At 57.8% G+C, this 25,393-nt stretch overlaps 1 protein-coding gene across 2 annotated transcripts in view; it reads left to right on the top strand.

Moving 5' to 3' along the window:
• Positions 1 to 25,189, top strand: part of SYNGR1 (synaptogyrin 1) — a 26,353-nt gene extending 1,164 nt beyond the window's left edge. The window contains exons 2-4 of one of the 2 annotated variants that reach the window (XM_059401981.1): positions 15,605 to 15,842; positions 17,152 to 17,297; positions 21,294 to 25,189. In XM_059401981.1, the coding sequence (XP_059257964.1) occupies positions 15,605 to 15,842; positions 17,152 to 17,297; positions 21,294 to 21,515 (606 nt within the window). In that variant the 3' untranslated portion in view covers positions 21,516 to 25,189. Of the gene's footprint in view, positions 1 to 15,604; positions 15,843 to 17,151; positions 17,298 to 18,787; positions 19,095 to 21,293 lie in introns of those variants that run through there. The other variant, XM_059401982.1, reaches the window with a different exon arrangement.
• The last annotated feature ends 204 nt before the right edge of the window (positions 25,190 to 25,393 follow it).

Genomic DNA, 25,393 nt, shown 5'->3' with positions numbered 1-25,393 from the left:
GGGGGGGGGGGGGGGGGGGGTGTCAGATGTAGTGGGCAGCACCCCAGGAGAAGAAGGCCAATGCGAAAGTGGGTGCCTTTGGCCCCCATAGGGTTTGTGGCCATTGCCCAAACACCCTCACTGGAGGGTTGTGCCTCTGTGGGCCTGGGGCCTATTCCTGTGGGCCCACAGGGGGCTAGGACTGGAGACACTGGCCAGGGTCACTATCAGCGACCCCAAAGGACTACACCTAAGGCCAGCCACAGCCTCAGGGTGCTCAAGTGTTCAGGGTTTTCAGGGCAATATTAGGATCTGATGGGTGGGACAGCTTGGGTGTTTATCTCTGGCCTCCCAGAGAGAAAGGAAGCTAACTGTCCTTTGTCTGAAAATGTTAAAACCTCCTCCTGGCACCACAAGAACCCCCTTTCTTCTTAAGATGGGGAGCTTGCTGAGGGCAGGGAAGCCCCACTGGCTACATAGGGCCTGGCAGTGGGCCTGGCACCCCGGGCACATCCAGAAGGGTTTGTGGTACTGGATTCATTCATCTGTGCCAGTCTCCAGTTCCCCAGCGACCCTGACTGGCCCTTGGCAGAGACAGAACTCCGGTGGTGGTGGTGGGGGGGACACACCTGCCCCATCAGGCGAGCCAGCTGTGTGCTCTGCTCCCCTTTGCCAGTCCCACTGGCTTTGTGAGGGGGTGTGGGCAGTTTGCCTGCTTGGGACACTTCTGCCTGTGATGGCTTCATTTAGCAAAGGTTCACCAAGTCTGCTGGGCGCCTAGGGAAGACAGCATGACTCAGACGCAGCCGATAGTGCTCGGGGATCACATAGTCCCACTGGGAAGGGAGCCAGGTACCCCCGGGCAGAGGCCGTGAGAGCCAGCAGAGGGGTACCCCCTGCCATGGGAATCAGAGAGGCTTCTCCACTTCTCCCAATTTGATATCAAATTGGGCCTTGAAGGATAAGCAGGGCTTACCTCTGTTCATCACGTCTGGGTGCCAGAGAGACATTCCAAGAAGGAGGAAGGAAAAGTAACTATGGAGAGGCCACTGGGTGCAGGGGGCCCGTGTGCAGTTACCCGCCACTCATTCCCCTACGGCTTCTGCATCACTTGAGGAAACAGGCTCAGACCCAAGGTTACTGAGCAAGTAAGCAGCAGACAGAGAATCTGAACCCAAATCTTGGAGTCTCCAAAGCACATTGATCGCTTCTCTGGAAGCTGGAAGGGGTCAGAATCCTGGGTTTCAGGACTGGCCAGGATAAAGGTCATCTGGGCCAAGCACCCATCTAATCCCCACCCCCAACGGCCTCCTAGCTGTGCTTACTGTCTTTGTGTGAGCAGAGACAGCTGATAGAGGCTCATTGTCACCTTTAAAACATACAGATATTTTTTCTGATCATAAAAGTAATGCCTGCTGATATCTGGAAGATAGAAACATCACTTGTGATGGTCACACAATATTAATGTACTGGGCATAATACCACCTCGTACTTAAAAATGGTGATGATGGTATATTTTATGTCCTGTCTATTTTACCATGATAAAAACAATCAGGAAAAAAATCACGTGTGATCCCACCGCTCAGAGAGGCCCAGTGCCTGCCTTCCAGTGTTTTTCGGAAAATGTGTGGTGCGCCGACATGTTCTAATGCGTTCGTGAGTGTGCGAGGGATGTAGCTGGAGACCTGACCTTGGCCCTAGTGTTCCATGGTGCCCCAAGAGGTCAGGGAGGCCGTGGACTTCACCTTGAAGCTAAGGAAGCCTGAGCTCCGGGCTAGGGCGACTGGTTCAACCTGGTTTGCTGGCACTTTCCCAGCTTTAGCCCTGAAAGTGCTGTGTCCTGGGAGCCCTGTGAGTCCCACACAAACCTGGACACCTGGTCCCTCCATCCAGGACCACATCTGGGTCCCTCCCTTGCAGCTGGGATACAGCCCTAACCCCATGTGTGCTCGTGGGCTGGGGATTTTGTGCCATTTGTTTCTGAAAGAGGGACCCCCCCTACCCGGATCTACCCTGGAACCTGGGTGGAAGCGGGTCCCTCAGCGCCTTCTCTTTGGCTTCCTCAACTGCCCCCTTCCCCACCCACTGGCCCCCAGGCCCAGGAGGGTGATTAGGCACAGCAGGCCTTGAACGCTTTGGCTAAATGGGGAAGAAGCTGGCAGCTGGCTGGCCCAGCTGACTAGGAGCCAGACTAGAACCTTCCATGTCTGGGGTGAGGCAGGGGATGGCCGAGGTGGGGCAGCTCTGAGGGGCTGCTTCTGCCCCAGTTGTAGGGAGACAAGGCCGGTCCGGCTGGTGGCCAGGAGAAGGCTGCCCCACAGACCAGCTACGACCACCCCTGTGCCTCGGTCTCACCAGCTCATTGAGGAGGCTGAGCTAGGTCATAGGTGACCCAAGACTGCGGCCTGTCAGGGGACACCTTTCTTTGTTCTGGGCTCAGGTGGGGGCCCGGAGCTCTGGCGGGGAGCTAGCTGATTTTATATAAAGGATCCCTCCTCTGTGGCCTTTGCGGTTTTACTTTTAGTGGGTCCTACTGCCGTGCGGGGAAGGAATATTGGTGCTGGTGGAGAATAGGGTGGTTCGTGTTCTCATGTTCATTTGGAGCAAAACAGAACGCTAAAGTGTTTGAGATGTTGGTGTTTCTGGGGTTGATTTCCTGAACAGGATTCTGTGAGTAGGGCGGGTATCACCCCCCCCCCCAAATGACAGAATAAGGCACAATCTGGAGGTCTGTGGGGTTCATATTCAGTGTACCCCCTGTGGTCCCCCATCTACATTGCCATGGCACCAGGGGGGCTCGACGGGTTCTCGTTTTCATCCACACCCTCGATCACCCCAGTGAACACTGACAGTAAAAGCTGAACTTGGTTTGGAAACACAGCAGCTTCGAGATGAGACACCCCCCCCCCCCCGTCCCCCCTCTGGTCCAGATCACGATTCCCTAGCCATCCTGCATCAAAATCCTGGAGGTGTGGAGTGGGGCAAAGGGGTCCGGGGTGGAGATGGAGCCTCTGGCCAGCTCTGGCATTCAGTCATTCATTCCGCAAATGCCAAGTCCCTGCCCGGTACCAGCCTGTGTGTCCCACCAGAGACACTCTCAGTCCAGTGACACGTACTCCTAGGAGGCCCGAGACACCACAAGAAGAAAATCCAGTAGCGGGTAGCTGCCTCTGCGAGTGGGATATGGAGGACTTCCAGGGGGAGGTGACTGCTGAGTTGGTTCTGATAAAGATGCTGGGAGGGAACATTGCAGGTAGAAGGAGCAGCAGGCGCAAATGTCAGAAGCTTGAGGTCCGAGTGGGCTTTAGAAATGATGGGGAGCTCTTGGGGGTCCCCGGTGTGCGAATGAGAGTGCCATCATACTCTGTGAGCGGGCCCTAGGGTGGCAGGCAGGGGGTTGCTCACCAAAGACCTCGGGTCACAGAAAGGGATTTCAAACGGAGAAGAGCTCCCCGTGGCTGCCAGGGGGAGATGGGGCTTAAGGTTCTGGGAGCGAGTGTTCTCACAGGAATTGGGTGGCCTCATCCCGCCTGTGCTCTCCAAGCACCTGGCACAGCCGGGTCACTAACTCAGGGAGCGCTGCCCGGCCAGAAGTAGATCACATGCTCCTTTGTCCTTTATCACTAGCAGTCTTGGAATCTTCCTTATCTTTTAATCTGCTTGTGGCTGACCTTTGGCTAGTCCATCTGTCTTAGGTCTAGGAAGGAGGCAGTGGCAAGGAAGTCTTCAGGAGACGTTGGCTGGTAGGACCCTGCCTTGCATCTTGGGCATTTCCTCATGCACAGGGGCAGTGCAGGAGCTTGGGAGCCTGGGGGAGCCTGGTACTTGGCGTGGGGAGCAGGATTGCCTAAGCAGGACGTTGGAAAATCCTGGCCTCTCCAAACCTCATCTGTGACCTGCCATTGGAATGATTAGCTTTGGGGCAGACTTGAAGCTTTGCAAAGATGGATATTTAAAGGGCCTGCCACACATCCGTTCTTCCTAGGCCTGTAGCGTCCTGGTCAAGTGAGTTTTGTTACCCCACTTCAGGTGAAAAGCTGAGGCCCGAGAGGTTAACTGGAGGGGCTGGGATCACGGCCAGCAGCTTCTGCTTCAGGGAGTCCCCAGCCACATGGGGGGAGCCCCATGACTGGCTCCTGCAGGGCCCTGCCCCTGCTCCTGAGAAGCTGTGAGGAAAGCCCAAGCGGTGGGGGGGGGGGGGGGGGGGAAAAAAAGGGGGGGGGGGGGGGCGGAGAGGAGGAAAAACCAGGAGGAGAGGAAGGGCAGATGGCAGAGCTGGCGAGGGAGCCGCGCTTGGCAGCCAGACCTGGAGAACCGGCTGTCCGGTGGGAGGAGAGGCAGGACAGGCCGCTGGGAAGTGCCTGCAGCCTTGGGGCCTGAGGCCACGTTCTGCACCCCCTCTGACCCTGACTGGTGGTATGTCTTGAGCAAGATGCTATGTCCTCTGGGCCTCAGTTTCCCCACCTGTCAGATGGAAAAAAGAGTCAAATTGGGCTGGTGGTTGCCAACCTTTCTATCCTCAAAGAACTCCCACTCTTGCTCCTGGTGGTCTTCAGGTTGGGGACTTTGGGACCGGTCAGTCTTTGAAGTGATATCAAGAACCACACCCCTATAACGCTTGTGGGGGTCCTGCAGCAGGGGGCCTGGGCCCCGGGTCCCAGTATGTGAGCAGAGTGTCGATTAGATCCTGGCCCAGCAGCTCATACCTCTGTGTGTCTGGAGGACGCCTCCCTTCCAGGAATGGAATTATGTTCAGCTTCCCTTGTGGGGGGCAGGGGGCGGTGTGAAGGGGACCGTGGGGAGGGTGGGTCGCTGTTTGGCTGGGGCAGCCCTAGGCTGCCAGGCCCAGACTACTTAGAACCCCAACAAGCCGGGGCTCCCAGCTCCCAGTCCAGGCGGGAGCGGACATGGCCCCGCTCTGAACATCCCTAATTGTAAATTGCAGGAACCCGGCCTCCCCGCCTCGACCCTGCTCGCCTGGCAGCCTTCTTAAAAGAGCTCTTCTTTCCCTCATACCCCCCTCTGTCGAGCCTGGAGGCGGGACATGGTCCTCCTGGCTCCCGAGGCTGCCTCTAGACCATTCTCCCCCAGCTTTGGCTTCCGTGCCGGGCTGGCTGCCCTCCTCTTAGGCCAGCCCCAGGTTGCCCCCCTATCCCGCGAAGGCGCCCACCACCCGACACTTGCTCTGTCTAGCACAACCGCCGCCTTCCTTCCAGGCGACTGTGGCGCCCACTTCTGTGATCCTGCTCCCGTCCGGCCTCGCCTCCTCCCACAGTGCTCTCCGCACGGCCAGGAGCCCCCCTCGCCTGGCCCACCTTTCCAGCAGCCACCTGCTCTCCCCCGCTCCTGTCTCTCCAGCTCTCTGTTCACCTCTTGACCCCAACATCTCTGAGCTTGGGACCTCTGAGCCATCGACCCTCGGGCTGGGCCCTCGCCCCGTGCTCCCTGTCCCCTTCCAGCTGAGCTCCTCCGGGTGTCACCCACCCGGCCCCCTCCCCAGCCTCCTGGGTCCGGCGCTCACCCTTCCTGGGTCTCTCCGGTTCTGTGGCCCCGGCCGGCCTCACTGCAGCCCCTCACTCCTGTCTGGCCACAGTCTCCAAGGGGTCTCCCTCCGTCTCTCACCTGTACCCCACTCAGGCTTTCTCCCCCTTCTCTCCGCCGTCTGTGACCTTCTTGCCAGACCCAGGGTCGCTGGTCATTAATGACCGCCTCAGCCGAACCTGGCCAGCTGTGAGAGGCTCATCCATCCTCCCCTGGGACCCAGCAGCCGCAGGACACACACACGCTGTCGTCTCCCGTTTAACACACACGCAGCGCGTTGCTGGGGGCCTGCTCCTTGCCGAGGGCTCATGGTGGGAAACAGTGGAGGGAAATGTGATGATGAAACCAGTAAAAAAACACAGAGATGAGCACACAGCCAGAGTGAGGAGACGCTGAGGTCAGGGACAGGGAGGGGACAGTACAGTGGAGATGAGAAGGCTGGGGCCAGCCAGGCGGAGAGGCGGGGAGGAGGGCTTCCCGGCAGGAGGAGTGTCATGGTAAAGCCCGACAGGTGCAGCAGGTCAGCGAGGAGGCTGGGTTGGGGGGAGGCTGTGTCTGTCATGTCACTGTTGTGTCCCTGGTGCTTGATGGTGCGTGGCGTCTTGTAAAGGCTAAACGAGGTGCGGAACTGCGCTGCTCTACCTTCCTCTCTCCACCCTCCGTCCTTATTCAGGGTCTCCCACTTGGCCTTCAAGGCCCAACTCAGATAGCGAGCGCCTCCTCCTTGAAGACTTCCAGGATCTGCACCCCCCCCTCCAGCTGGCTGTCTCCTCCCTGCTTCCTTTGTGCTCTCTGTGAACAGCTGTAAGAACTCTCAAAGCAGAAGGCATTTACCCCTTTGTGTCCTTCTCCTTCTCTAGAAAGTGAGGCAGGGCCTGGGACCAGATTACCTCTCTGAAGACCTGGAATTGCCCCAGAGGGGAAGAAACTGGACCTTGTCAGGCTTGTAGGAACTGGCAGGGCAGAGGCAGGCACTGAGGTGAGGAAGAGCTCACGGACCGGGGAGGGAGGTTATCCCCGTTCTTCTTAACCAGTGGAGAGACCGCAGAGAGCCTTGGTTTCCCCATCTGCAAAATGGGGAGAGCCGTGCCTGCCTCCAGGGGCCACTGGGGCAGAGCGCGATCCTGCCTAGGAAGGGCCCCTGGTGCTTGGTTGGCCTTTGCGGCACTTTCCCAGGGGGGACATCACTCCCCTCCTGACCTCAGAAAATTCCGAGGGGGTAGGACCTAGATGAGGAAGGACCTGGGCTGTAGAAGGTTGTTGGTGGAGGGGGATCCTCCTGCCCCCCCCCCCCCTCCCTTGGTTGCACAGCCACAGGAGGCTGAAGCTCTCAGTGCCTTGGGGACAAGGGTCTGCATGCTCAGGCCCCTGCCCCATAGAGCCCCCTCCCCACCCCCACCTCTGAGAATGTGAGGGACAGCTTGCGGAAGATTATGGCCTAATCCCCTGCAGGTCACATCCAAGGCTTCGGAACAGGGTGCCCGGGCAGGGGAGGAGAGAAGCGACCCTAGGAGCACCCCGACCTGACCCTGCCTCAGCCCTGCGGCTCAACACGAGGCTCTCTGGGAAGCAGAGTGGCCACCTGGTGCCTGTCATGTGCTCCTGCGTTGGCTTCAGCCATTTTCCTCATATGACCCCGTGGGAGGCAGGGCCCCACTCCCATGAAACAGGGGAGGGGGTGCTTGGCAGCCTGACTCATCCCTCAAAAGCACAGCTCCTTTTTTCCTCGCAGTCTTTCCCTGCGGCCCAGGGGCAGGAGCAGGGACTTTGGTATGGACACTGATAGGAAGGCAGGTTCAGCTCAGGGTAAGGGAGAGGACGCAGGAGCCCCCCCTTACTAGAGAGTGAGCTCCCCATGTTCAGAGGTATGCAAGCAGAGGCCCAAACTAGGGGTGCTGAGGAGAGAATGCTCCCTTCTCTTGACTCCCATGCTGCCTGTGCCCCTACCTCTCTCAGATTTGCTGTTTTCTCCCCTCTAAGCTTTTCCTGACCCTCCCTCTGGGTCCCAGGAGGGAGATGTTCACCCACAAATGAACCAATAACTAGGGACATCTGTGTATAATGATGTTATTGAGGAAATGAGGTGGAGTATCAGCCTCTTAGTATAGATCTGGGAGTCAGGTCTGGAGGGTTTCTCTGAGTAGTTTGTCTTGCCCTGAGGTTTGGATGTTGAGAAGGAAGCAGAAGGAGCCTGCCTGGGAGATCTGGGGGTCTCTGGGTATTCCAGGCAGAGGGAACAGCCAAGTGCAAAGGCCCTGAGGCAGGAGCGAGCTTGGGGGAGAGCTAGAGGACAGTGGTGAGAAAGGAGTCTGTGAGGAAGGCAGGAGACCTGGGTTGCAGTGGGGGAGGGATTCGCTGTGGGGGTGGAGGTGAGCAGGACAGAGCAGAGCAGTGACTGTTCTGAAGGGCTCTCTCCAGCTGCTGTAAAGGGGAGGGTGCAGGAGCGGGAGAGGACACAGAGAGACTGGGAAGCTGCTATCTCGCCTGGCAGGAGGTGGTCGTGGCCTGGGCTGGCACGGGGGACATGGGGTAATTTGAGTTACTGGGGGGCAGGAGGAAGCAGTAGGCCCAGTACCCCGTTGGATGGGCTTTGAGGATGAGCCCAGTTTGGGGTTTGAGCTCCTGGGTGGGAGCCAATGTGTGGAGGGAGGAGGGGCACTAGAGGTCACTGGAGGTCACTGGAGCTGGAGAGGTCAGATGTGAACCAGCAGCCCAAGTAAGGGGGACCGCAGAACCTGCCTAGGGAGGCAGTCCTCAGACTTGGGAAGGACTAGGAAGAGTTGGGGTGGGGGAGCAGCCACCGGCAGAGGGGAGGAGGCTGGAGAGGTGGCTGTCCTGGGCCAGGCAACGTTGCAGCCTGGAGGTGGGCAGCAGAGACCGTGGAGCAGAAGGCTACATGGGAAGATGTCCCAGTAGAGGGTGAGACAGTACCATTCACCGCTGGCAGGACCCAGGAGCTCCTCTCTACAGTTTCTCAGGGGGTGGGGGGAACCCAGCAGGTGCCTAAAGATGGTTAAGGCCACCCTCTGGGGAGTTCCCAGCAAACAGCAGCGACCTCTGGCCCTCAGGCTGGCTTGGCCCAGCTCTCCTTGGAGCCGGCTCAGCCTGATGCCCTGCAGGGGCCCAGACACGGCCTGCCTGCTCTGGGTGCGGATGTGGAGTAAAATGGGTCCCGCTGCTCTTGCCCTGTGGGGTGGTGACACAGCTCCGAGGGCAGGTGTCCCTCCTGGAACTCATCCTTGTCCTAGAGTTTGGGATCTGGAATTCACTGTTGGGTCAGCAGCTGAAGGTAGAGATTTGGCTTACATTCTGGAATGGGGCGAAAGTGGGGGCAGACTTGGGCTGGGAGCTGGCACCCTGCTTAGCCGCTGTGGGCCAGCCGGTATGGGCCGCCCGCTAGAGTCTAGGCATGTCGGGCCTCAGCTTCCTTCTCTGTGAAATGGGCTCAATGAGCCTGATTTGTGGAGATGTTTTTAGGTTTATATTTTCTTTCAAGGTTTTAAAAATATTTTAATTTATTTTATTTTATTTCTATTAAAAACAGAGAGAGAAGGAGGGGCAAAGAGAGAAGGAGAGAGAGAATCTTAAGCAGGCTTCACATCCAGCTCAGAGTCTGACTCAGGGCTCAATCCCACGACGGTGAGATCATGACCTGAGCCAAAATCAAGAATTGGCCGCTTAACCAACTGAGCCACCCAGGCGCCCTTCCTTAGAGGTTTTGGTGAGGATTAAGTGATGTGATTTTTGTCAGGACCTCGCAGTTGATACGGAGCCCCTGCAGAAGCTGTGGGGTTAGCTCAGAGTCTCCTGGGGGAGACAGACCCAGAAATGAGTTCCCAACAGGAGCGTGTGCAGGGTCGGGGTGGAGGAGAGTTTTGAAGGGTGAAGGATCAAAGGAGTTTGTTCCTATTTGAAAGATGAAAAAGGTGGGGAACGGGGCGCCTGGGTGGCTCAGTGGTTAAGCGTCTGCCTCCGGCTCAGGTCATGACCCCAGGGTCCTGGGATCCAGCCCTGCATTGGGCTCCCTGCTCAGCGGGAAGCCTGTTTCTCCCTCTTCCACTCCCCCTGCTTGTGTTCCCTCTTTCACTGTCTCTCTGTCTGTCAAATAAATAAATAAAATCTTTTAAAAAAATAGAAAGAAAAAGAAAAAGGTGGGGAAGGGCGTTCAGGGAGTGGGAACAGCAGGTGCAAACTTATCAGACAGCCTGTGACCATGCCAACCCTGGCCCTCTGGGATGGCTGAGCCAAGTGGGGGAGGGGGAGTGGTGAGGCCGGCATGGGGGGGTGGGGTGGCCTGGCCCGACTGGGGTCTCCATTTCTATGCCTCTGAATCCAGTACCCCAAGATCCTGAAATTCTGAGGTACCCCTGATTTGTTTTTCTGAGTTCAACCTACCTCTGTTCCAACTGCCATCTGGAATCCATTTTTTTAAAATCCATTTTTAAAAAGACCCAGGATTGGATTATAAAGACAGCAAAAAAACAGCCTTGGCCCATTTACATTGGTGCCTTCTTTTTATAGCATTTTCTTTAGTTCAAGGCAGAGGGGTGGTTTATTTCCTGAGCCTTCCCTTGACCAGTGGCCTTTGTGGGACACCTCCCTCCCCCGCCACGCCACCTTGTCCTGTTTCTGAGGCACTAGTTCTGCCACCGTGGACCTGAGTCCCATCCCTTCCGCTGATCCGCCTGTCAGGAAGAGTTCAGCCACAGCAGCGTAGAATTTCATTCTGGTTTCATTTCCGGGCCGCTGGTGGCGGCTCTGTGTACTCTCGCTGCAGATCCGGCCTTAGCAAGTCCCCTGGAGGCCGCCTGACCTGACGCAGAGCCTGGCATGGGGCTCCGAGAGACTAGGGTTTTAGTCTGCAGCTGCCCCCACCAGCCGCGGTCCCAGGCAGGTCCCCGGACGCTGGGCTCGTCCAATTAGGAGGATGCATGTTAGTCACCTAGCAGTTCCTGAGGGGGCCCCCCCCTTCCTCCCAGCGGGACGGGAGCGCTGGGGGCAGAAACCTGAGGCCCATCCCAGCTCGTAGGGGGGCTCCCTCCCACTGGGGTAGAGGAATGGCCGCTAAATGGAGAAGTTAACCCAGGGCTTGCAGGGTCCTTGAGGGAGTTCGGTGGCCCCAGGGGAGCAGTTGTGTATCCTTGGCAACACCTTTCCGTGTGTAGACTCTCCGCCCGGTCTGGGTGAGGCTCTCCGTGCCCTAACCCAGCTCTGTGGCCTACAGGGGATGTGGTGTGCACATCTGTGTCCCCACTGGTCATCAAGCCACAACCCTACCCCCAACCCCCTGTCCTTTGTTCTTCTCCCATCCCCCACGGCACACCTGTCAGCAGATGCTGGAGGCTTTACCTTCCACATACATTGGGCACCCACCCCGTCCCACCAACCCCCTGCCGGTGCCAGCCCAGGGTGCTTAGCCCCCGGAGGGTCTCCCAGCTTTCACTCTAGCCCTGCACTCTTCAGTGCAGGCAGCAACCAGGTCCAGAGAGGAAATAGTATGGGGGAGGGGAGCGGGGCATGGGAAGGTGGGGAGGCACTGGCTGGTGAACCGTGGAGGGAGCTGAGGCCCCAGGGCCCTGACCATCAGCCCTGGAAGGTTGGATCGTGTCTGGAAGGCGGTGGGGAACAGCTTTAGGGCCCTTCATGCTGCAGGGTGGGGATGGTGACCCACAGGTCTGGTCACCCTGCTGTGACTTCTCACCATGTCCCACTGTGATCCTTCTGGCCTTGTCACCCCCCACCCCGGAAGTGCACCTGCTCTCCCTCCCTCCCCGTCCCATGCACCTGTGCAGCCCCACTCCTCGGTCACTTCTTCCACCTGCAGCCTCTGCCTTTCCTGCTCTGCCTGAAACAGGCTTCCCCGCTTCCCCTCGCCTCGGCCGGCCGAGCTGGCTGCTTCTCTGCTTCTCGTCCGTGCTCCGCTCCCCGCCTGCAATGCCTCGGTCTCTGTCCAGCTGTTCAGCATCAGGCTGGCGTTTGGGGACGCCGCCCCCACGACACGCCCCCATGACACGTGCACGAGCTCATTCCTTCCTTCGCAATGCGCCATTGCTTTACGGATGAGGGGACTGAGGCGCAGAGAAGGCAAATCACTTGCCTGAGGTGACTTGGAGCTGCAAGAAGGGCCTGAGCATGGAGAGCCCTGCCTGCCGGAGCCGTGGGCTGGATGGAGAGGAGGACCAGAGCTGGCACAGAGCCTCCTCTCTCTGCGCTGCCCTTGGGCCCCGCCGGTTCCCTGGAGGATGTTGCGATCTTGTTCCTTACCCTGTTGGGGACACGCTGTCTCCAGCACGTGCCTCCTGGCCTCCCCAGGGTCTCCCTGCTTCTCTCCCCAAAGAGGGCCCTGTCTTAATGGTTCCTCCTCTACTGTCCCCAAAGCCCCAGCTTCCGCCCGCCTGCTTCCCCACCCTGGCCCCCTGGCCTGCTTTTGGCGGGGGGTCCACCCTTGTCCCCACCCCTGGTGGAGCCTTTCAGGAAGTGCTGCCCAAGAGGACCTTCCTGGTGCTCTTCCTTCTTTCCTGGGGCCTCTGGAGAAGGGAGTTAGTCCTTGCCAAGCCCCTCTTGTGCACTGCCCTGCTTGGGGTGCTTGCTTGTAGTTCCCCATTAGCCCTGAAGGGAGGGTTAGTTTTTGCAGAGGACGGATCTGAGGCTCAGAGAGGTTGTCATTACCTGAGGCCACATAGCATAAGCCACAGGCCTGGGGTTTGACTCCAGCAGCTCTGTGGGACTCCTCAGAGTCTGGAGCATCCTTGAATCAAGAGGCTTTTCCATTCTGCTGGATTGGGGACAGTGGGTGACATCCGGAGCTGGGCCTCAGATTCCTGACCTGGCAGGTTCCTGGTAGGAACCGTGGACTTATCTTGGCGCACAAGTCCGAGGGGCTGTGTGAATGGCAATCCCGAAATGGTGCTGTGCACAGCTCTGGCAACCAGCCGTGGGAGCCTGCCTTCGTCTCCCGGTGTCCAGCGTCTGCCTTGCTTGTTGCCCAGACTGTCGGTAGACCAGGAGTCCCTTAGACAATTCCTATGAAGTCCAGACTTCCTGCATCTCCCCTCCTGGGCCCCTGAGTGCCAGACGTGGCACTCAGTTACACCGTGGGCCCCTCAGGTGTCTGGAAAGACTACCCATCCCTCAGGGCCCACCTTCTAAGGCTGAGAGTCAGCCTGGTCCGGGGGGAAAGAGCGCAGGACTGAGAATCGAGAGACTTGGGTTCAAGTTCAACCCATTCTGCCGACAACAGTCCCACCTGCTGTTTGAACTCAGTTTTCCTCCGCCGCTAATTGGGAGAAGCACCAATTGCCCTCTGTGCCTGGTGGGTTGATCCTAAGGACGCAGAATGTGTGGCATGCCTGCACAGGGCTGGACCTTGGCTGTGTGTACATGCTCGAGTCTGGACTGTCAAATGTGTGGCTCACAAGCTACCACAGGGTGGTCGTGGTTGAACAGAACACAGCCCCACAGTCTCCTCTTCCTTCCTTTTTTTTTAATTGCAGAAAAAACCCACATGGAACATAATAAACCATTTTAAAACGCGTAGTTCAGTGGCATTTATGTTGTGCAAAGATCACCTCTGTCTAGTTTCAGAACCTTTCGTCCCTATAAAAAAACACCCCATGCTCATTCAGTAATCACTGCCTGTTCTCCCCGCCCTGGTCGCCTTGGTCTGCTTCTTGTCTCTGTTTTGCCTGTTGAGGATACAGGACATAAACGAAATTATGTAACATTGACCTTCAGTGTTTGACTTCCATCACCTCTTTTTTTTCTCTTGTTTTAAGGTTCATCCAGTTATGGCCATGTCAGAACTGTTGTGTTGTTTGTTTTAATGACTGAAAACTATTCCGTTATATGGAGATGCCACGGCTGTTTCTCCATTCATCCATCGACAGACATTTGGTTTCGAATTTTTCCTAACACACAGTGCCGGGCACCAGTGGTCTCCACACTCTTGGTCATGCCCTCCTTTAGGAAAAACTTCTGAATCATTCCTCCCATTAAATGTAGATTTCTTCATTTTATATACATTATTACTCCACAGATGCAGTACATTACAAAACCCACGTAAAGTATGGACATCTTAGGGACGCCTAGGTGGCTCAGTTGTTAAACATCTGCCTTCGGCTCGGGTCATGATCCCAAGTTCCTAGGATCGAGTCCCACATCGGGCTCCCTGCTCAGCCGGGAGTGGGGGCGGGGTGTCTGCGTCTCCCTCTCCCTCTCCCTATGCCCCTGCTCATGTTTGCTCTCTCTCGCTCACTCTCTCTCACATAAATAAATTAAATCTAAAAAAAAAAAGCATAGACATCTTAGGAAGATGAGATTAAAAAAATAATAATACTTATTTTTTCCCACACCTGGCACGGAGTTACTGCCCATCCTATTAGCTGAGGATGAAAATGTTCCTGAAATTAGTTTCTTCTTTTAGAAAAATTGGAAAACACAAAGAAGTGGAAAACGGGCAGTAAAAATCCTTCTGGCCTCTGCCTCAGGCTCACTGAAGGCCACACACCTGAGGCTCTGAGGTGAGAGGCAGGAGGAAGATGCATGAACTTCTCTTTTTTTTAAGATTTTATTTATTTATTTGACAGAGAGACAGAATAAGAGGGAACACAAGCAGAGGGAGTGGGAGAGGGAGAAGCAGGCTTCCCACCAAGCAGGGACCCCCATGCGGGGCTGGATCCCAGGACCCTGTGATCATGACCTAAGCCAAAGGCATTTCCTAGTTTCATTTCCTGGTTTTATTTCCTTGGTTCCTTAGTTTCATTTCCTAGTCATTTCCCAGTTTCTGATGTCAGGAATCCGCTTAGCCAGGGACCAGTGCCTCGGGATCCCTCACTGGTTACCACGTGGGGTCAGCCAGGGCCGTGGTCGTGTCTGAAGGCCGAGGGTGATTCCATTTTCAAGCTCACTCACACGATGCCAGCCAGGGACTCGATTCCTTGTGAGCTGAGGGGCTCCGGGCCCTGTTGACTGTTGGCTGGAGGCCTTCCTCGGTTCCATGCCACGTAGGCCTCTCCCCAGGGCGGTTCAAAACATGGCAGCTGCTTCATTAGAGCGAGCAAGTAGGGAGTGGCAGAAGAGGGCAAGCAAGGTGGAAGCCAAAGTCTTTGTAATCTCCTCACAGAGATCTTATCTCTCCCTTTTTGCAATATTCTGTTGGTTCGAAGTGAATCACAAGGCCCAGCCCACACTCAAGGGAAGGAGGTTGCACAAGGCTGTGAATACCCGGAGTTGGGGCTGGAGGGGAGGCGGCGTGGGGCGGAGGGCGGCCATCTTAGCTGGCTGTCTACCCCGCTGCGTAGACCCGTCACAGAGGGCTGCTGGGCTCAAGGAGGTACCATGTGCACTGCACTTGGGGGAGTACAGATTGCCCTGTAATTGGTGGGATTGTGACTGCTGTTGCTTTTTTTTAAATTAATATATTTATTTGAGAGAGAACGAGTGATGGGAGGGGCAGAGGGAAAGAACCCCTGCAGACTCCCTGCTGAGTGCAGAGCTGGCCACGGGGGCTTGATCCCAGAACCCCGAGATCATGACCCGAGCCAAAACCAAAAATCGGAGGGTTAGGGGCACCTGGGAAGCTCAGTCGGTTAAGCGTCTGCCTTCGACTCAGGTCATGATTTGAGATTAGGCTGGGCATGTGCCAACATCTAGGGGAGTTGGCCTAGGGTCGGGGCTTGACAGGCCCACCTCCCAGGACATAAGACCACTTGTTCTAGGAGGCCAGGTCCAGCTCTAGAGGAATCTTGGTGTCAGGGCCCAGGAAGACCTCCCAGGACCTGGTTGGTGGGATGGTACCGCCAGATCTGTGGTCAGAGGCTCCTTAGAGTCTGAGGCTGAGGAAGGAAGTGATTGTCCCCCCCTGCGCCATGTGACCCGAAGCAAGTTGCCCTCCCGTCTCTGGGCCTCTCCTCTGAAATGCCTGCTTCACAGCAGCCTTGTGGCTGTTTGGGGTGAAGAGGGCTCACGGGGGTGCGGGCAGGCAGCAGGCTGAGGGCAGTAGCCTCCCCTCCTCCAGGCCTGGTGCTGGGTCAGGCGGGCCTGGGTCTCACACCCGGCCCGGCCCGGCCCCTCCCCCGCCCCACAGGTGTTCTCCATCGTGGTGTTCGGCTCCATCGTGAACGAGGGCTACCTCAACAACAACTCGGGGGGCGAGAAGTTCTGCATCTACAACCGCAACCCCAGCGCCTGCAGCTATGGCGTGGCTGTGGGCGTGCTTGCCTTCCTCACCTGCCTGCTCTACCTGGCCCTGGACGTGTACTTCCCGCAGATCAGCAGCGTGAAGGACCGCAAGAAAGCTGTCCTGTCCGACATCGGGGTCTCAGGTGAGTCCCCCGGCCCCGTGGGCACCCCCCAGCACAACAGAGCCTGTGGAGGGTGCCCCCCGCCCCGCGGGTCCATCACTCCTCAGCTATGAGGCATCTGAGGGGATGGACTTGGGGATGGACTTGGGGTCACCTGGCTGGCAACAGGGAGTGGTGGGACTGGGGCTGGGCCTGAGATGCTGCAGCAGCAGGGAGGGGACCCGGCTTCCCGCCCTTCAGAGGCCCCTTCTGTGCCCTCTCCCTTGGTAGAGCCTCGTGAGAAATCAGGCAAGCCTGACAGCCTGGTATGCAGTCCGGGCCTAGGGAGGGTCGGGGTCCGACATGACCTGATGCCCCTGCCCTCCAGAAACAGCCTTTGGCAGAGGTGCCCCGACCTCTGTCCCCAAGAGTTCTGAGAGTCTGATCGCTGGGTGCTGTGGTTGAAGGGCAGTGAGACTTTGGCTGTGGTTTCAGGTCTCTGGCTGCGACCTCCCGCCATTACCCAGCCTGGGACTCTCAGGATGAGTCTGGCTGGCTGTAAGGAGTGAGGCCAGTCCCTTCCACCTGGAAGCTAGAATGAAATTAGTAGTTCTCAAACTGTATTCCACAGAGCCCCAGGGTTCCCCAGCAGTGCCTGTGAGCCCAGCCCTTTGGCACACACACGCTTCATCGGAGCAGCTCTGGTTCTCCCTGGGTAGTCTCTGAGCACCCGCAGGAGATCTCACTACCACGAGGCTCCCTCTACTGAACTCCCCAGGCCTCTCCTCAAGAGGGCCCGCCCGAACCTCGGGCTTTATAAGGCTACGGGTACGGGTACGGAAGAAGTCAGTGCTCAGACCCGGCCAGCCAAGCTGCCCCCCTTGCCCAGCCTCCTCCTCTCTCTACCCTGTTAGGCCACTGTGGGGCAGTGGTTGGGCTGGGGGTTCAGATCGCTGCCCCTCCCCCACTGCTGCAGGGGCGGGCGGTGGTCCCCAGGCGGGGATTCAGCTGGGAAATCTGTGTGTGGCTGAGGTGACAGAAATGCCCACCCAGGCTGACTGACTTTTCTCTCTGTCTCTCCCTCCTTCCCTCCCCTCACCGCCCCTGGCTCTCCCCGGCTCTGCTCGTGGCTGTGCTGTCCCCACGGGGCCGGCTCCCTTCTGTGGTCTCTGTCCCTCTCCATGTCTGACTGACCTCCCTGCTCTGGCCTCGCCTTCCCTGTGCGCCCTTCTCTGCCCACCCCTGCCCCCGCCTCTCCCTCTGGGGGTGGGGGAGCGTGGGAGATGTGCTCCTGAACCCCTCCCTGGCCCTCCCCACTCACCCTCCTGCCTGGCCCCGGTGAACACCCCAGCCTTCTGGGCCTTCCTCTGGTTCGTGGGCTTCTGCTTCCTGGCCAACCAGTGGCAGGTGTCCAAGCCGAAGGACAACCCAATGAATGAAGGGACAGATGCGGCCCGAGCCGCCATCACCTTCTCCTTCTTCTCCATCTTCACGTGGGTGAGTACGCCGCTCGCCCAGCACGCACCCTCCTACCCCAGCCAAGGCTCCCAGGCTGCTGGCCTCAAAGCTTAGCCAGGGACTCCTGCTTCCTAAGGCCCAAACGGCCCCCTGCATCTGTCCTTGACGCCCGCATGGGGCTGCTTCCTGAGGAAGGAGACTGTTGCCCATGCCAGCGAGGACAGTCCCTCAGTGACGGGAGACCCTCGCTTTGGTGCAGAGCAGCCTCCAGGGATCAGGAAGGCCCTCCCAGCTGCTCTGGGAGTTGGGTCGTGGGCGTTTACCATAACCTTTTACAAACACAAGCAGAAACCTAGATGGAAAGACAAGGTTTGCAGTTCTAAGGGAAGGAGCTCAGGCCTCGGCGTCAGGAGACCTGGGCCACATCTTGGCGCTGCCTGGAATTTTCCAGGACTCTGTCTTCCCATATGTAAAATCAGGCGATTGGATTTGGGGTGGGAAGTTGTCATAAACTCAGATGCCCACGGGGCAGGCAGCACATGGGAAGTTCTGAGTGAGCGGGTGGCAGGTACGTGCTCTCCAGAGGGGCACCCTCGGCCCGTGTTCCAAAGCAGGAGTGGGGATCCACACAGGCCAGGTCTTCCCACTTTCCAGAGAAGACAGAAATCTGAATTTCTGTGTGAAATCTGATCTTTATATGTTAAAAATTAATTCAAGTTAAAAAAAAAAAAAGCCTACTATGTAGGTCAAAGAAAGCATGTCTCTGGGCCCCCCTGGCCAGACAGCACCCCTTGGCAAGCTCTAGACCTAGGCTGGGCCCTCTTTCCCACTGGTTCCAGGTCACCCTGATGTATTTCTTCTCCGGTCGTCTCCCTCCTGCAGATGTCTGGGTCACGTGGGCCCCAGGTCCCCGTCGGAAGGGTTCCCCTACCCTGCGTACAGCTCTTTCCCCTCCATGCCTCCCAGGAGTCCTGGGGCTAGATACAGGCCACCTAGCCCCTCCTGCAAAGCGAGCTGCAGCCAGCCCTCCCTGTCCTGGAGTGACTTCCTGCTCCTTATGAGAGGCCTTGAATATCCATTTTCTCTAGGGACACCCTGACCCCCATGCAATATTAGGAGCTAGAGTCTGGAGGAGAACACCTGTGGTTCGGGCCCCAGCTCCCCAGCTGTGGTCACACCAGCCCTCCATGTGTCACACCACACCCTCCATGGGCACACCATGCCCAGGGCTGGGCAGGAAGAATCAGATGACCCCAGGGCATCTCAGACCAGAGAAGGTGCCCCGTGTATGGGGACAAGCCAGCCCACCCAGCCCTACAGGGAGGTGTTTGGAATAGTGAGCCCTGCCATGGGGATGGGGTTCACAGAGGAGGAATGGGTGATAGGCCGGCAGGACTTCTAGGGGCAGATCCAAGAGCCTGACTGACAGGAGCCCGCTGGCCCACTGCCGCCAGCCTCCCTGCTGGCACTTCTGCCTTTCCCAGCTCATCCCCGTTGGCCTCACCCCTGCTCTCTCCTGCTCCTGGCAGAGCCTGACCGCAGCCCTGGCCGTGCGGAGATTCAAGGACCTTACCTTCCAGGAGGAATACAGCACACTGTTTCCCGCCTCAGCCCAGCCGTAGGCCTGCCCGGCTTCCAGAGGCTAAGGGGTGCCCCAGGTCATGGCCAGTGGCAAGGCCATGGGGGCGGCCTGCTGCCAGGTGTGGCCAGGATACCAGGGCCCCCAGGGCAGGGGAATGCTGGCTGGCAAGGCCAGTTCCGACCCTCCACTTAATTGTTTGTTGCCTCCTTTATGTTTCATTTGTCCGTTCATTCAGTAAACATTTATTGAGCTGTTTTGTGCCTGGTGATGAATCAGACGGGGTCCTTAGCATTAGGAGCCCATGGGCTGGGGAGGGGAGAACAAATTGCAGTTTCCCCCAAATAGACTGCCGGGGGCTCTCGGAGAATAGGAGGTGGCTCATACGCGGGCTGCCAGGGTGCCGACTGTGAACACTGTGAGAGCCTGTCCCTCGCGGTAGCATGAAGGCTGATCTTACTCCCCGGGGAGGCTGGCTGCTCAGGAGCGGGCTGTGGGGGGCCTGCCCGAGGATGTCAGAGGACACCTCGCCTGGCTCTGCTTTCATATGCTGTGTGACCCTGGGCAAACCCCTGCACCTCTCTGAGCCTCCGTCCACTACCCAGTGGGCCTACCTCTCAGGGCTGTTGTGCGGATGAAACAAAGGCTGACGCAGGGCCTGGCACAGAGATGCTCAATAAATGTAGGCTCTTTTGTTCTTTCATGCATGCATTCATTCATTCATTCTCTCCCAGGAGTCAGGGACACCTCCCTAATCTCTACTTTGGGGGCAGTTCTCATGGGGTGCGTCCTTGTTCTTCCAAAAGACTCTGGCCTCCAGTTCTTTATAGCCTCCAGCTTCCCTGGGCAGGAACCACTTTCCTCTCCACCCTCTACAGGAGCTGAGGGGGTATTAAAGCAAACAGGCCCCGAGAGCAAAGCACAGAGAGAAGGAGCTTCCTAACACTAGAGGCATACAAGTGCAGATGGCCGCAAACAGTGCACCCGCTCTGGGGAAGGGGCCGGGCACACCACCAGGTCCCTGGGCTCTGTGCACAACTCCCAGCGTCCCCTTCGCACCCCAGTCCAGCAGGGTCCCCTGCCTTGTGACACAAATCGAAAGAAAGTCAGTGCCTGGTCACTGGGCTTCTGGAACGCTCCAGAATAAAATGCCAAGCACACTTCAGCCCCTGCCTCTCACCAGATGGGCCTCTGGGGTTCCTCGTTGGTTTATGGCCTTGTCAGGGGGCTGATGAAAGAGTAGGAGCTGGAGAGGGCCCTTGCCTGGAAAGAGGAGCACCTCTGTGTCCAGGTCTGGCTTCTGGCATGAATTGCCATGAGGTCTCCTGTAACGAAGCCTCGAGGTCCCCTGTAACCCAGCCCCAAAGCGGGTTTTTTAGGGCATTAGCCTCTTTGTATCACAGACTACCTGCTGGAAAGATCTTTGGAGGAGGCTTTCAATGTAAACCTGAAAACTTTTTCTTTTTTTTTTTAATTTATTCCCTAGCTTGCTGTGGTCAATGTCATTGTCCTTAATAACAATGCAGTAGTTTTTATTGAAAAAGAATTTCCCGCCTACATACATATGCTATAGACAAGTCGTTCCCAACGAGGTCTTGTGGGAAAAGGGCTTTGTTGGTCAGATAAGGTTGGCACATGCTGCTTGCCAGTTTTCCCCTTGGGGGATCCCAGCATACATTAGTCAAGGCTCTGACAAGTTCCGTGGCCCTGACACTATTTCACTCTGTTCCCAAACTTGTTTGATCAAATATTTGAGTTACAATTAGGTTCAGCAACAAGTGAAATTGTAAATTGCAGCCCAAGTCTGTGAAGACACTGCAGGACTGGCCTAGTGGCTCCAGGGGACTTTCGTAACCCAGGCCTCTTCCATCCTTCCAGTTTGGCTCATGGACCTCATGGTCCCGTGTGGCAGCTAGAGCTCCAGCTACCACATCTGCATTCCAGGCATCAGGTCAAAGGGTGGGACAAAGGACTTGGGGTGACGTGCTGGCCAGAACTTCGTCACATGCTTACACTTTGCTGCAAGAGAGACAGCATGGCTTTTAGGAGATACCAACAGTTCTCTCTCCCACCGAGAACCTGATTTCCCCATTCCACATAACACACCTGAGGACACGGTTTGAGAAGGATGCTGTGGCCTTTGGGCCACTTTAACACTACCCCCACGGAGGATGTTTGGTGGACCGTTGTGACCTCTGGGACATGGGGGGGGTGACTTCTGAAGGTTTCTGTAGCTAGATGGACAGCGTGGCTCTGGCTCTCTTGAGGGCTGGCTGCCAGCACAGACTCCCCCACCCGCCCAGGCAAGCTTAGTTTCGTCCCTGGTGCTTTGAGGGTACTTAACCCCTATTGCGTGTGTCGCGTGAACTAACTGCCACTAACCCGCTGTTCTTGTCTGTCTGTCCCCTAACCATCCCTTCCCTCCTGTCCTCGTCCTCGCCGGCGCCCGTCACCAGGCGGGCCAGGCCGTGCTGGCCTTCCAGCGGTACCAGATTGGCGCCGACTCGGCCCTCTTCTCCCAGGACTACATGGACCCCAGCCAGGACTCCAGCATGCCTTATGCCCCCTACGTGGAGCCCAGCGCCGGGCCGGACCCCGCCGGCATGGGCGGGACCTACCAGCAACCGGCCAACGCCTTTGACACGGAGCCCCAGGGCTACCAGTCCCAGGGCTACTGAGCTGCCGTGACCACCTGCCCCTTGCCTGTCCCCGCCCCAGTCCCAGCTGCCTCTCCCCTCCTTCACCCCTGCCCACACCCAGACCCTGGCTCCCTCCCAGACTGCCCTGCCCAGCGCCTTGGCAGCCTCTGCGTTGTTCTGCTGTGGTCCAGGGCAGCTCGGTGGGATGGGGCGGTAAGGTGTTGGGGGTCTGTCTCCACGTGTGTGCAAGGCTGTGTGGCAGGGGCTGGGGGGCGTTTGCACTCGTGCGTTGTGTCACTGAGCGTTCATCACGTGCCTACTGTGTGTCACGTATGGGCTTGACACAGGTAGGGAGAGACCAATGGTCCAGGGAAGGGGAACGACAAAGTGCGGAGGAGCCCCGCTGCTCCCGGAGGTGGGAATTGGCGTGAAAGCCCGGGATGATGCCAGGAAGGTTTGGCTCCGGCGTGTGTGGGGACGTGTGGAGGACACTGGGGGCTGTCACCCAGCCCTACTACGAGTGTGGGGTGGTCTCCGTTTTATGGTTGAGAACACTGAGGCCTGCAGAAGTCAAGGTCCCTTGCCCAGGGTCACTCAGGCAGCCAGTGATAGAGTTGGGCCCAAGCCCAGGCCACCTGACCGGAGAGGAGAGCCCCTGCTGTGTCCTGTCTTCCCTGCCTTCCCCGTCCCTGGGGCGCCACCACTCTGTTCCTGTCACTCTGGGAGGCCTTGGGGACCTCAGCCCGTGAGAGAACCCTGATTCTGCTGCAAGCCAAGGGCCTGCTCTGCCTGGCTGCTCCCCACAGTGGGCCAGCCCAGCCTCCAGGCCCTGCTCCCCACATCCCCACGGCCCCTCCCCCAGCCTCCAGTCGGGGTGGGAGGGCCAACGGGGCTCGCCTCACTCGCTTGTTTCCCCATGTGCTGTGCCATGCTGTGTGCGCCCCACAGGGAGCTCTAGCACCCTCTCTGTGGCCTCCCAAAGGACTGACCATTGTCCCTGCCCAGGGCTGGGTGGATGAGGAGGCCCAGAATGGGGAGTGACCGGCCCAAGGACACAGTGACTGAGTGGCAGAGCTGGGCTTGCTGCCTGGGTTTCTTGGCCCCAGCCACCCAGCAGGTGCCCCGATTCCCTACCCTGCCCTTGTGACCTCCCAGGAAACAGAAGTGATCTGGGACACTGTGTCATCTGTCCCTCAGCCGGGGTCAGCCAGGGGCTTGGAGCCTGGAACACCCAAGGACATGGAGAGTCCTTCCACTGGCCTTCCAGAAAGCTCAATGAGAGGACCATCTCCCTGTGGGAGCAGGGGAGAGGGGGCAGGGGCTGTGGAACCCGCAAGGCCAGCCTTCAAGCTGCTGCCATGGATCAAACTGCTCCCAAGATGAACGCTGAGAGCCCCTGGTGCGTGGTAGGCTGGGGGAGGCAGTGGGCTCTCGGAGACGGTAGCAGGTGTCTCCAAAGGCACAAGGAGGATTGGGAGGAGGAAGGGATTCTTCACTGAACCTTAAAGGATGGGGAGGCCTTAAAGGAGAGAGAGAGGTGTGGGGGGGGCATGGGGCCCCGCGTCCACTGGCCAGTGCCCCAGGGAGCAGGACTGGGGTATCATGGCCTGGCACCATGCTGGCTGTTCCTACCACTGGCACCCCATTTCCCCACAAGAATCCTCAGAGGCAGGTCATACCCACCTGCCTATTGACTCAGCAGCTGTCTCGTGCCAGGGTTTCAGAAAACATGCAAGCTGGCCGTCCGGAGATGTGTCCCAAGCCAACCACTGTACCCAGGGTCTACCGGGGGCAGAGAGCTATCCGAGTGCTTGCCAAGGGATGCCAGGGCGGGGGCGGGAGGGGCTCTAGGAGGGGCCAGGAGGATGGGCAGCAGTTAGCACAGTGATGGGGGAAGGAGGAGGAATCTCCTAGGTTGAGAAGTAGCATCGTTGTCCCCACTCAACAGAAAGGGAAACTGAGGCTCGGAGTGTAAACGAGTTAGCAGTGGAGCAGGTATCTGAACTCGAGCCTGTTCCAAGTCCTCGGCGGGGGGGGGGGGGGGGGAGGCAGCAGTGACAGGAGAGATCCCCAGACAGCCAAGCAACAGCCGGTCTTCATAGACTCCAGTTTCCCACATCTGAGGGAGGCGCTCTGTCTCTGGTAACCTGCCAGTGGTGTAAGTGGGGATGGGATGGAGTGGTGGCATTTACCAGGCCGAGCAGCGGAGCCTGTACCAGACCAAGTTTGAGAAGCAGGTAAGGGGCGCGGGTGGTTGTGGGTGCGCTTCTGGCAAAGTGAGGTTCTGTACGCATGCAGGAGGTTGAGAGAGGCCCTTCCCCGCGTCCGCTCCCTACCAAACAGCTCCCCTGCTGATGGACACCAGGAGACCCCAGGGTGCTGCTCACCCATTCTCCCTGGGCACCAACGAGCTGCTCGTAATACGGAGCTGGAGGGCCGGGTACCACTTGAGCTTCATTGATCCCCTGGGTGTTTCTTCTAGACTGTCCCTGCCACCCCAGACTGGGGAATTTTACAGAACCCCTGCCACGAGGGAGGGGCGCAGAATCTTCTCACTTTGCATTCTTCACTCGACCTGGGGTACAGCCCAGACAAGATCCCATCATCAAGCTGGGTGTTGGCAGGGGCCCAACAGTGGTTCAGGTGAGAAATGGGGAGAGGGCGGGATTCGGCTGGAACCCAGGGCTCCTGACTCCCCTTCTGGGGACCCCCTGCTTCTTCCACTGACTGAGGACAACACCCAGGAGGTCCCAAACTTAGAACCCCTGTTCGTGGGCCAACAGTATCCTCTGTCCCCCTCCCTGCTGCCTCCCTCAGCCTCTCCCTTGCTTCCAACCCTTTCTCTGGAGAAGACTGCCCCCTGCAGCCTAACCTTGCCGGGTTTGGGCTCCCTCCTTCCACCAAGCACAAGAGAGGGCCCAGGAAAACTGGGTTCCACACAAGTTTAGAGTTGCAAGGACCCTTAGAGAAGGTAGAGTAGGCCAAGAAGACAGTCATTTGTCCAAAGTTATGCACAGAGAAGTTGAGGACCTCGGTCTCCTGCCTCTGAGTTAACACTCACCCAGAGCCGTCTGCCTGGGTGTGGCGTCTGGTACCTGGGGGTGTGACAGTCAAGGGTCTAATTCCCCGGGATTTGGCATCCGTTCCCCTACTCCAACCTCGCCTGTGATTTTTGATCTTCAGAGACTCTCGGGGGCATCAGGCTCCCCCCATGTAACCAAGAGCCCCCACTTGTTACCCCTTGAGGGCCCCCAACCTTGGCCCAAGACCCCTTTGATCCTCTAAGGAGCAGGAAGAGGGAGCACCCCTCCCAAGAGTTTGTGGGAGGATGGGCTGGTCCAGCCATCTCCCAGCGCTGCCCCTTGATGTGACATTCCCCATCCCCTGGTGCCCACAGCCCTTGTCTGGGTGTCCCAGCCCTCCTGCAGCGTAACTGCCTGTGTATAGTATAAATATATATATTTTCTATATATAAGATGTATAATATAAGGCTCCACAAATATATCTCTGTGTGTGTGCGTGTGTGCAGTGAATGGCGGTCCCCATCCTGGGCCCCCACTCTGGACTCCCCCACCACCTGGTTAAGTCTCAAGAGTGAATCCAGTGGCCCCGTGACACCCTCCATTATGACATCTGTCCATTTGTGGTGAACCAAGTGAAGGTGGTGACTTATGGTGACATAGTAATAAAGTGAAGACAAGCCCACCAGCTGACCGCCGCGTGTCCTAACGTCTTTGTTCTTCCTGGGTGTGGCCTGGGGTCGCATTCCCTCTCCCCACTTAATTGGCACCTGCTTTTTTTGTTCTTACTGTTCAATACAAGTGAGGTCATGACCGTTGAAGCCAGTGCTCCCCAGCTTTACATGTATGCGTGCAGGCACACAGGCCTACATGTGCACACACACCCCTGTCACCATT

The sequence above is a fragment of the Mustela nigripes genome, chromosome 6, assembly GCF_022355385.1.
Source record: "Mustela nigripes isolate SB6536 chromosome 6, MUSNIG.SB6536, whole genome shotgun sequence".
NCBI classification, from domain to species: Eukaryota; Metazoa; Chordata; class Mammalia; order Carnivora; family Mustelidae; genus Mustela; species Mustela nigripes.
Note: the sequence above shows the minus strand (reverse complement) of the source record. Positions and strands in the feature narration are given on the sequence as shown.